The 12,332-nt window shown below is 37.5% G+C and overlaps 1 protein-coding gene across 1 annotated transcript; it reads left to right on the forward strand.

The window, feature by feature from the left end:
• Nucleotides 1-112: 112 nt before the first annotated feature.
• Nucleotides 113-8,735, forward strand: LOC104505925 (disks large homolog 5-like; the record flags this gene model as incomplete). Its single annotated transcript, XM_010146692.1, has 8 exons — nt 113-261; nt 582-752; nt 1,572-1,768; nt 2,542-2,685; nt 2,872-2,999; nt 3,789-3,898; nt 5,662-5,771; nt 7,909-8,735. Coding segments are annotated over 8 exons (1,113 nt in total), but the record flags the coding sequence as incomplete, so codon positions are not given.
• Between the last annotated feature and the right edge of the window lie 3,597 nt (nt 8,736-12,332).

Genomic DNA, 12,332 nt, shown 5'->3' on the forward strand with positions numbered 1-12,332 from the left:
GGGGGGGGGGAGGAAACAAACTTGTTTTGCATGTTTCTCAAGCTCACCTAATTCTCTTGTCTGTTAAGTTACAATTTCACCTCTTAGGGTTTCTGTGTTCTGTGTTTTGCAGTATGGATCCATTGATATGAGAAATAAAACAGCTGAGGAAGCTTATCTGGAAATGTTGAAGCCTGGAGAAAACATCAAAATAAGGACTCAATACAGATTAGAAGAGTTTAATAAGATAAAAGAACTTCCTGGAGATGGATTCTATATCAGGTATTTGAGTGTGACTGGTAATGACAGCATAAGGCTGTTAGGACAATATGCTGACCGTCATGAGAGAGGTAGTACAGCAGTGTTACCTTCCCCCCCACCCCCGCCAATTCCAAGTTTACTGACCTATCCCAGCTAGTCTCTGGGACAGGGAGTACCCAGTCTGTAGCACAGTAATTCTACACATTTTTCTCTACACTTATGTGCTCTTGAAATGAAGAGTGTGCTGCTAATCTGTTACCTTTTTTCAGAATAAGTATGCATGCTCTTCCCTTGACTTGATGGAGTTCAGTTGCAGTGCCTATTTCTGTCTTCCTTTCCAGAGCACTTTATGACCGTCTGGCTGAGGTGGAACAGGATTTAAGCTTTAAGAAGGATGACATTTTATATGTTGATGACACTCTACCACAGGGGAACTTTGGTTGCTGGATGGCTTGGCAACTAGACGAGAATGCTCAGAAGCTGGAAAGAGGACAGATTCCAAGTAAATATATGTGAGTGACCTCAGTTACAGTATTTATCTTATGGTCTTTCAAAGTCTGCCTAGTGAGATGTGGTATAAAACGCTTGTTGGCTTCTGTTCTTTCTGAGATACTAATTTTTAGGCATGTCATTTTAGGGGTGGCATATTTTAATAATACTGAAATAAATAGATCACTTATTAGTTATTTTTCATGCTACTAAATAGTAAACTAGAAATGGCAATGATATATAGACCAGTGTTTTGATAGGTAATTCAGTAACAAAAGTGAGAGTGACTACAGCAAAAGTATCCTGGAATCCAAGGTTATCACAGTCATTCTTGAGAAGCATCAGTGTTTTTAGTTATCTGTGGACAGCATTGTTATTATAAGACTGTGTATCTTATGTGCGCTTACGTAAAATAAAGCTTCATAAAGTAAAACCTATTTTGTATTGCTAATACGTTATTTGTAAGGATGAGTGTAACATGCAGCCTCATAGAAAGAATGGGATCTTCACTTCTGTGCAAGGCTGACTTTACTGGCACATAGGTGCCTGCTGCTCCTTCTGCCTTGGAGAATTTTGCCTTGCCTGTCAGAGTGGTTGCCCCCTGTGCTATGCTATTTATAGTACAAGAATCCTGAGGAAATGTGGTAGTGTGAGGTTTTCAGATGCTTAATATTTGATTTATGTTAATGTTTGTTTCTGATTAATTTTCTGTAATGAAGATGCTCAGGCTAAAGCATGAGACAAGCATTTCCAGTATGTTCCAGAAGCAGCAATGATATTTTTCGTCAAAAAAATTCAAAAAGACAAGCTTAAATACCAACCTTTAGTCTGTTTTATTATAGGATGGATCAGGAGTTCTACAGGAGACACAGCATGTCTGAGGCTAAAGATGAAAACAGCTCATCTAAGACGCTGTCAGCAGCAGCACGAAGGTCATTCTTCAGAAGAAAGAATAAACACAAGCGAAGTGGTTCCAAAGATGGAAAGGATTTACTGGCTCTTGATACAATCAGTACAGATTCAATCCCTTTCTTGGATGGCAAGTACCTTTGTTATACTTGGGAAGAGGTTGCCTTTCCTTTTCTTTCATTTTTAAGCTGTTGCAGCATGACACAATGAATAATGTGGCTTTCGGGTTGTTCTGAATACAGTTGATGATCATATGTCCCGTATGATTAATACAATTGATGATCATATGTTCCTTACATTACTAGTAATAAAAAATTTTTGTTGTATTAAATAATAAGCCAGAGCGTTTCAAAATGATTTTTTTTGGTAGTTTATTCCGACATCTATTAGCATTAGTGTTTCATTTGCAGAGGGAGATTGCTTTTTGATGCATGGTTTTGATCTTCCTTTCAACTATTTAATTTCTGTCCAGATAGCTTAGTCTAGACAGCAATCCTGGGCACCACTCAAAAATCTTCACTTCTATTTTTTCACTGAGTCATGTTCACAAAAATCATATTGGTTACAATGCTTACTTCCCTGGAAGAGCACAGCAAACCAAACCAGAAAACCCAAATATCATGTCTTGTTTACACTTTTAGGAAAAAATAGGAAAGATTGATTTTAACGTTTGGGTGAGGGTGAAGGGGAGAAGCACCAGCTTCAATTAGAAAATTATCTGTTTTGAGCTGTCAAGTGGAGAAAATTGAAAATATGTCTAAGGAGCAATTTTTGTACTTGTCAAGGCCCTTATCCCTTGCTAAGGGTTTGTTTTCATAATTACTGCTAAGGTTCTTCTGCCTATCTGAGGAATGCTGGGAAAATAATTTATGCTTTTATAAGTAAAATCTTCCGTGTGTACAGATTCTGCAAGTCTGGCATATCAGCGGGTACAGAAAGTGGACTGTACCTCTCCTAGGCCTGTGCTTATTCTAGGACCTTTACTTGATGCTGTGAAAGACATGTTGGTCAAAGAATCCCCTGGAAAATTTTGCAGATGTCCTCTTGGTAAGTATGCAAATATAACTAATTTATTCTTGCTTAGAATATATGATAGTAACATCTATCTATGTGAACTAAATGGTTGGATAAACATGGAAAAACCCCAAAAAATCTAAATTTGCAGACATTGTTTGGTTAGCCTTGTCTAAAGAATAGTAGTGAAAGTGAGTCTCTTCTCGTTCTATGAAACAGAGGTTATGAAAGCTTCCCAACAAGCCATTGAACGGGGTGTGAAGGATTGTCTGTTTATTGATTATAAACGGAGGAGTGGACATTTTGATGTGACAACGGTAGCTTCAATAAAAGAGATAACAGAAAAGGTGAGTCCGTTTTTATGTTGTAGTTCTTTGTACAATTTGCAGTATTTGGTCATACTATGTTGTGGGTCTGGAAATGATGTTAGAGTTGTCCCTCTTTAAGGCATTCAAGAGAATTGTTCCCCAGGCCGCTGAGTAAAATCAACGTTGCCTCACTTTGGCAAGTCATTGTTTAAAGATAATTTTATGCAGCTCACCTTTGGTAAAAGCTAGGAATGTCCATATTCTTCTACAGTATTATTAAAGTTAGAAATAATTTTCTAAGATTCCATAGATCTCAGCCCCTACCCCAAACAGTGATTTAGTTTATTTAACTATTCCATTTAATACAGTCATGTAGAACATATCATCATAATAATCCTGGAGACAGATGTTAATTAAAATCTGTACATCGCTTAGTTTTCTGTCAAACCACACAAGGTCTAAATGCTTTAATGCTTGTGTTTGCTTATGACTTCTGAAAGAGAAAATGAATATTTAAATTTGGAAAAAAAAATACTGCTGATATTTCAAACTGAATTTTCATTTCATTAGTTCTTCAAATACTTTTTGTTGTATCAATGCATGCTTTTGGTACTCTGTATGGAATTTCTTGCAGTTTCTAATTTTCTGTCTTTTGTTATAAATCCTTTGGGTACAAATTGCTCAGTAGCTCCAAAATGCAATGTGTAGATGTATAGCAGAATTCTGTTGGGTTGCTATGACTTAAGTAAGGGAAGAAATGTGGGGAATTTGCATGTGTGCTTGTGCTCTTTAACTGAATGAGTGTTTTGCATTTACATTTGATCTTAGGATTGTCATTGTCTGCTTGACATCGCTCCTCATGCCATCGAACGGCTCCACAGTGTTCATATCTACCCTATTGTAATTTTTATTCGCTACAAAAATGCTAAACAAATCAAGTAAGTCTGTGAGGGGTATAGTTCAGGGATGTTCATTTTGGCTTAAAATAAGCTTGTTACCTTTACTGTTTCTTTCATCTTAGTCATCTTAAATCTCTTTAAAATGTGGAAAATAATCCTCATAAAACCTGCTGTGAGGTAAATGGTCTTAAGTTCATTTAGTTGCATGACATTTAAATCTTTCAAAGAAATCAAACGATGTAGACTGAACTGTATGTACTCCTGGAGGCACTCAGATCTTTCCTGCTCACCTTTGTATTAAACTGTAAGAAAGATATGGGTGAGATCCATTGAGGATTAAGTGGTGACTCTGACCAAGAGGTATTCTTCATCTTCTCAGCAGGGCCAAGTGGGTGGATGAAGTGCCAATTGATTTGTAACCTCACTTTTCCCACCTTCATTCTCCAGTGAAAATAGCAAGGGAAGTCCTCTTTTACCATGCAGTGTATATACTCTGGTGTTCTCAGGACATGCTCTTTCAGTAACTGGGAATTTCCTGTTTGAATACAGCCAGGAACAGAACACAGAAGTTAAAAACCCTAGTCCTTTCCCTAATGCTTGAGTAAGCCTTCACACCCTCTGATAGATTGCTTTGGCAAGAAGTGACATAATCTCCCAACAGAGGTATTAAGAAACAGTTTTGTTGAGAGATTTTGTATTTGCGATATCTTAATTTTGAAAGCTGAAGACTTCTTATCTGCTTGATCTGTAGGTAAATTTGATGACTATCTATTAAATAAAGAAGATAAGTATCACCACTTTCAAGTAGAAGCAAGACATAAAGCAATGTGTATTTCATTACCACTGCAGGATCATGCACTTGAATGATAACTGGAACTGTCATGTCTTGAGCCCCTTTGGAAATGGAGTGGTGACCATTACAGCTATTTCTTGGTTTTGCAAAGTGACAGAAAGTGATTGAACTAGACAAGCAAGCACTTAGCAAAATAAGATGCAGTGGCACATTGTCTCTGCCATTTAGGAGCACAAAAGGTTTTCCCAAACAGCCTTTTTGCTATAGCACAGGTTCTGTTGGCACTCTCTGAGGTCCTGTACAGCAGTAATAGGTTTGTTCAGTAATGATTTTTTTTTTTTTAAACTTATAAAATAAAATTGTGCTTCTTTTCGCACTGCTATAAGAAACTATGCTTATATTGTCTCAGTACCTATCTATATGAACTTATTAGTAGATTATAAAGCCTGCTTCCTTTTAAACAGAATCCCAGGTCAGATTTGGAAGAGGGTTACCAGCCTTCATTAGAATTAAATATTTTTTTTTACTATTTGTATTTCTTTATATTTTTTTCTTATTTTATTTCTAACAGCATGTATAATATAAAAGCAGTCACCTCAAAAATGTGTTAAGATGACCTATAAATAATATATCATCTAAGATGACCTAGAAATATTCTATTTGTTGAGTGCTTGATACTTCAAGGTCTTAAGAGAGCAGTACTTGAGCCCAACTTTGTGTAGGGAGTACTGGAGTGTATGAGATGATGATCTAATTCACATGAACTGGAAAACATTATATTCTTTCTCTGTGAAACTCCTCCCAATCTCTGAGGTTTGTTAGTACTGGAATAATCCTGGTGGCTGTGCTGATACTGCTGAAACACAGTAGATGGCACTCTATGCACAGCATTATGCTTGGAAATTAATTAGCCGTTCACATTCACCCAACTGGATATCATCATTTCAAGTCCATTAAAAAAACATTCTTATACCAGGTTTTTCTTTTTTTTCCTTTCTTTTTTTTGCAGAGAGCAAAAAGACCCAATCTTCCTGAGGGACAAAGTTACACAAAAACATTCCAAAGAACAGTTTGAGACAGCTCAAAAAATAGAACAAGAGTATAGCAAGTACTTTACAGGTTAGTATTTAATCAACATTTCACTGGGACCACAGTGGCAGTGTAATCCATTTACACTGTAATTCAACATGCAAAAGATTTTATGTTCCTTCAAAGAATTTTTTCCCTCTCCCCTTTCCATCCCCCCACCCCCTCCTCCCCACCTCATTGTGCCACTCTGATGTTTTAATTTTACTAGGAGAGGACATCTCAATATAAGTACTATCCATTGCTTTTACATGTGTTTGGTTTAGCATATTATGAATCTTAAAACCAGAAGAGATTCTGAAAATGTTTTATTAGAAGCCAGTAGTATTGGAAGTATGGTCAAGATAATTTGACACAGCGTTGTCAGTTTTATACCATGTAAGCAAAATATATTGTTTTGTAATTGTTAAAATCAAACAAAACCAAACAAAACAACAAACGCCTTGCCACCCCCCCACCCCCCACCCCGTAGTGTAAATTGATGAATGATTTGTGAGGTATACTTCAAATCTTTCAAGAAAGGAAAAAAAATTGCCAAAGGTTTCTTGAGCATAACTGTAATTTGGAATTATACCCCAACTTTTCATCCCCCAAGCAATGGGATTCTTACTGAAATGCTTTGAGGCATACCTACAAGTCCAGGGGTGGAAGGGGATGTATTTAGTATGGAGCTATCTCAGCTCATCCTGAGAGAAGCTGCATGTTGTCAACAAAATCAGATAGCTGGTATATAATAGTCATACAAATATTCCTTTAAATGGTGCATACTAAGCCTTCACAGAACTTGACGTGCTCATGGCCAGGCTGCACTGCCACGTGTTGCTTTCTGCTTCTTAAGTTGTATGTTGCATTTTAATTTCACCATGATAGCGAAAGGATCACTCAGTGCGAGACAGCCCTATGTGCATCTTCTCGCCTGCCCTGTGGGAAGGGCCTCCCTCTCTTAGTGCCCAGTACAGTGGGCTGCAGCTGTCCTCAACATTTCCAGATGCTGGTAGTCAGAGAGGATTGGTGTTCAAACTGCATTGACATTAAAGCTTGTTGAAATGATCACGTGCATAAAATAAACCTGTAGATGGGCATGTTGGACAGGGTAGCTTCCTCGTGAAGCTGTATGACACACTCTGTCAGACTCAGATCTGTGACTGCGTCATGAAGTACATGTTTTGACTAATGTTTCTTTCAAGCTGGCTTGTTTCCTGTACCACTTGTGCACGGTGTATAATGTGAATCACTTCTTCACTGCCATTCGTCACCTTTCCTAGACCTTGTTGGCTACTGTGTTCTGTATCCAAACTCATCTGACACTAATTGTAGAGTCCATACTGCAGAGTCGAGTAATATTTTTATGTGAGATCAAATTCTGTTTTTTCCAAAATGGAAATTATACCTTAAGCTTTATAAGACTTTCCGTATTTTCCCAGAGTTAGTAGTGGCTGAGGCTTTGCTGATGTACTTCTGAAGTCATGTTTAAGTCTTAAAGCTAATATATTTTCCTCTGCAGTGTCAGCGCTGGCATTTTACTTTTTATGACGTATGTTTAGGAAGGGTAGAATGCAAGGTGTTCATTTATCTTTTGAATTGATTTTCAGGGAGTTGCTTGGTTTTGGCCTTTTGTTCCCTTAAAATGTAGTTGAGAATAAGAATTGGAGTAGCAATCACTTCTGTTTTATTTAGCTCAATGGTCTGAACTGCTTCATAATTTGCTCCTAATATTTGTAAATAGTATCTAGTTGCTACAGCTATAGTCTCTATGTATATTACCACATAAACACAAAACTCAACACCACGTGCTGAACAGAGAAGGTTTATTATAGCAGATTCTGACCATCTTTAGACTTAAACTTTGCCACCTGATGCCTCTGAAAATAGTACGTGGAGGCCTCTAACAAAACAGTTGTCTTAGTTGATTATAACCATCAGTACTACGACTTCCCTGGGCTGTTTTAAGAGCTAGCAGAAGAAACTGTATATTTAATGCTTGACCTCTATGCTCTGTTTATTCTTTTTCTTGTTTTAATAGTCATGCATCTGGCAAATACTGAATTGGGTAGATTAATTCTGATCTGTTGATAAACACTTTGCAGAAGAATGCAGAAGACTCGCTTTGTAATTAGTCATAACTCTTCGTTCCAGTCTCATTTGTGTTGGGGGCTTTCTTTTTCTCCAGGCATTGTCCAGGGAGGAGCCCTTTCAAGCATTTGCACTCAGATTATGACAACTGTCGATCAAGAACAAAACAAAGTCCTGTGGATCCCAGCCGGCCCGCTGTAGATTTAGTTCGCTGTGAAAGTACTCTGCAGATGTAAATAACCAACTAACTTTCTATCCAGTGGACTTTGTCCATTTCTGTCTTTATAAAGATATTCGTAAGCGATTTCTGTTTCATGAAGGGGAATGATAACACTGAACACACAAGGACCTGACAAGGCGTGTGGGAAGGGGTAGATCACTTCATCGAGCTTGTTTCTTACGTCGTACATGTACACGTGACAGGCTGTCACGATGGCTTGTGACCTGCGTGTACTTGTCCATGAGTAAAGAATTTAACAATGCTGCAAAACCCAGTAGAATGACAAGTTTACAAAAACCTTTTCAAAGTATTTGGTTGTTGCTGTTTACTTGAATGTCTTTGTTTTTGTGTTTGTTTTTTTTTTTTTTAACTATGTGTCCTTTCACTTAATGAGGTAACTCTCCAAAACGGAGTGAAATTGATTAATATGAGCGAATGGTTTATGTACAATGTGACTCTTAGCTGCAATTTTGACCATTTCTAAGTACGTTGTTGACTTAACAACCAGATAATAATGTGGGAGTGAATCGGTACGTCTTGGGAGTAAGCTCAGAAGGAAATACACTCCTCTACAGGGCAGACCACTGTTCTTATCCTGTCAATGCTTGTCTGTCAAAGATATCGTTTCTTGTTTATGCATGAATCTTATATTTAAACATCATAATATATCTGAACAATCCAAGCTTAATGTGTGTTGAGAAATAGTAATTTTTGGTTGTTGGGCCTGGATTAAGTACTGGTGGGGAAAAGTCATGAACTAGGCCTAGCATGCTGTGTTCTGTCACTTTTAGGTACTGTAAATATGGAAAGCTTCTGTCAGTGCAATTTTGCAGGGTAATTCTTAAGCTTTGTACTTCAGTGTGTAGCATTCACATAGATTGTTTTTATTTAAGAGCAGCCACCGTTTTAGGGCTTTGATTAAAAGCCTTTAGAAAGGTACTAAATTGTTAGTGTTTTCATTGTCAAAAAACAAGTGATTTTTTTTAAGTTTTGGTTGCAGTACTTATTCACCTATTGTACCAAACTCCATTGTATCAGTTCCCTTTTTGGTTTTTTTTGCACTTCTGACTCCGTGTTCCTAACACAAGTTTTGTACCTGTCTCTTCTGTCTCTTGTGCCATGTTTCTTAGGTACTGTATTTTAATTGTTTTTAAAATATCATTTAAGTAGAACTGCTTCTCGGTTCCTGTTCCTATCATTTCATTGTGTAGGGGTACTAGTTTTACACTACAGGCTGTAGTTTTACTTTTGTTTGCAGCTTTTTTAATTTAAAAAAGGGATTCTTCGTGCACAGTTCTTCCAAGAAAGATCTGGCTCTAAATTTAAATTCTGTTTTACAGATGCTGTTTTATAGTTCAAAATATTCTAAGTACCTTATATAGTATTTATACAGTTATATACTATATATAAGAGAGTATTTTGAACTATAATAGATATATATATATAGTATTTTACATAGTATTTTACCATACTATTTTAATACTGTATATATAAACTAAAAACCAGGAAATGGTATGGATGAATTAATAGTCAAAGTACTTTTCATGGTGAGGGACAGCAGTTGTTTTTTGTTTATCTTTTTTTTTTTTTTTTTTTAAGTTTTAGGTCAGAGAGGACTCCAGTGGTACAACTGAAACAGGTACTGTTCTGACATGGATTTTCTGTACTAAAATGAAAATGTCACTTTGTATCAAAAAAAAAAAAGTCAAAGAAACTGATTCCTAAATAAAGGTCAATTTCTATAACTTGGCTTGTGTATAAAAAGTGCATGTAGCTAATGTTGTCCTTGATTTTATTTAATTGAGTCCTCATATCAGGTTTTATTTTCTGGCAAAAATTAGCACATATGGGTTTAAGTGCTCACCTTGAGAGGAACAAGTTTTGTTTTTGTGGATTTTGCGCAGCTTTGGAATGTCCTTGGTATTTGTGTATGCAAAACTGCAGGACACATTGAGCAAGATGTTGGTTTGTGATAACATATTTTCAACATTCTGGCCCAGTGGTGTTAAGGATTTCAAGTGGAAATTCAGTTGACTTGGTTGGAGGCTTTAACTGGAGAATGAGTCTGTCACTGTTATTTTCAAGAGTGTGTCACTGGAAACCAGGGAAAACATAGTAGACAAAACCATGAATCATTAGCTTCAAGGCGCATTGTAGAATTCTGTGCCTCAGTTTTTATGCTTCAGACAGAGCAGCCTCTTCTGTTCGTTGAGTTATCTGAAAGCTTAGGGAAGGTAATTACTCTGTTTTAACTTTCCTGCTTCATCAGTTTCTTTAGTCTCAGATGCCAGATGGTCAGTCTTCTTGCAATCTGCATACTTACTAATAGCCTTCAGTCATAAGACAGAACTTGCACCTTATCTGCTTTTCTTGAAAAAACCCACCATGGTACCATTTTCCAATAGAGGATGAGGAAAATGAGACTAGGCGTATTCTGGCATGTCAGTAACAGCCATACCTTGCATATCTTCTGATCACAAGGAACTAGAATTGAACTCTTGATTGAACACTAGAAAGATTCCTTTAGTTCAGATCACGGAGCTTCTTGATACATCATTTTATTTTATAATACTCCATGCTCGAGCTAGATTTGGCTATTGTTCTGAAAAGAGTAACTTTGACAAGATGTTTAAATAAAAAATATAGTTCTGTGGCTATTTAAAAAATAGTTTAAAAGTAATGTGGCTAGACAACCAGAGTCTGAAAATTTCACCCTCATGCTCGTAAGCCACCATTCAGCATGTATGGCTGCAGGTAAGGAGTTAGCTAGAAATCAGCATCTTTTAACTTTTATTTCTCCATAGCTACACAGACAAAATGGCTGAAGAAACTAAAGCCCATACCTATGAGGTGTTGTTAATACACTGACAAACATCAACTTGCTTTCAAACCTTTGCCTTCTGTTCAGGTTGACCTAAATTGCAGGGCGAGTGTTTGCCAGATCCAGAATTACACTCTGACAGCTGCCAACCTCTCCACCTCAGACAAGGGTCCTTTTTCAGTGTCTGATAAATTTGGAGGCCGTATCATAATCCCTTTCAGTGAATGCAAACATTGCCTTAAGCAGTCTTGAACAGCTTTCCTAGAGGTATCTTGGATGCATGTATTCATGGCTGAAGTAGATGCAAGGGGTCTAAATGTGATTGTAAGTCTTGCAGTTCTGTGATGAAAATAACTGTTAGTTATAGCATTTTAAGAGGATAATTCCAGTGGAGTCAGCCAAAAAATCCTAAGGTAAGAGATAGAAACTTGTTCTATACTGTGAAGATATGATTTGAGAGTGCTATCACTTGCTCACAACATGATAGTAACAAGTAGGTTTTGATGCAAAGATGGATGGATAGTGAGTGTAATTACTGGAGAGGCCAAACACGTGGAGCTGAATTCCAGGACAGTGATGGAAGCTGCATGTCCTCAGCAACCCCTGCTGTTGGTCGCATGGTGGCAAATGTGTATCATATCTGGGGTTGGCTGAACTGTGTGGCTTTGAAGAGATTCTGGCTGCATATGTTTCTAAGATTCAAGTGAATGCTCATACTTTCATACCACGACTTGCACTGGAGTAGAACATGTGCGTTTAATAATTGCAATTATAGTGTGAGCTGTTGAGACCTGCTCTGACGGATTTGCAGTTCAATTATTTAGAATTCGTTTTTCAGGGTGGTACCATCTATTTTGTGCCAGACTGACTATTTTAAAGCTGAAAAATAATTCAAATGAATTTTTAAAAATCAATTGCATATCCTCCTCTTGGCCTTCCATAGCAGACTTTCCCTCCGAGCTGCAAGATTTGAACACCGAGGGACACTTGAATTCCTATCTGATGCTGAGACTGCTCTGTGCAGGACATAATCAGAGCTGTCTCCTGACAGCCTGGATTGAGGAAGTATTGGGGCTTCAGTCCACAGCTTCAGTCCACTGGCTTCGCTCCACAGCTGTGCTCCTCCATGGGATACTTGACAATGCTTCAGTCTTTGCATGAGTTAACCCTGGTGAGATGCATCCCATCCTGGCTCCACAGTGTCAGTGCTGTTCCTTCCAGAGCTGAAATGGGGTTTCTGATCATCAGTCGCTGCCACATTTTTCCTTTCAGTTGTTCCTTTCCTGTTGTGTAACCACAAACGGATATACCATTTCGGCTAGTGCTCCATGAAATTTTTCTCAGAATAGGAGTGAGCTTCCAGTTTATGTGAAAACTATATTATGGATACATCATAAGCCATCCCCTTCTTTTACTGTTATATTCACCTCTTGTTTCCCTTGGCTTTAGCGTCTCACTACCATTAGTAGATAAATATTTT

The sequence above is a fragment of the Eurypyga helias genome, unplaced genomic scaffold (assembly GCF_000690775.1).
Source record: "Eurypyga helias isolate BGI_N326 unplaced genomic scaffold, ASM69077v1 scaffold10512, whole genome shotgun sequence".
Lineage (NCBI taxonomy): Eukaryota > Metazoa > Chordata > Aves > Eurypygiformes > Eurypygidae > Eurypyga > Eurypyga helias.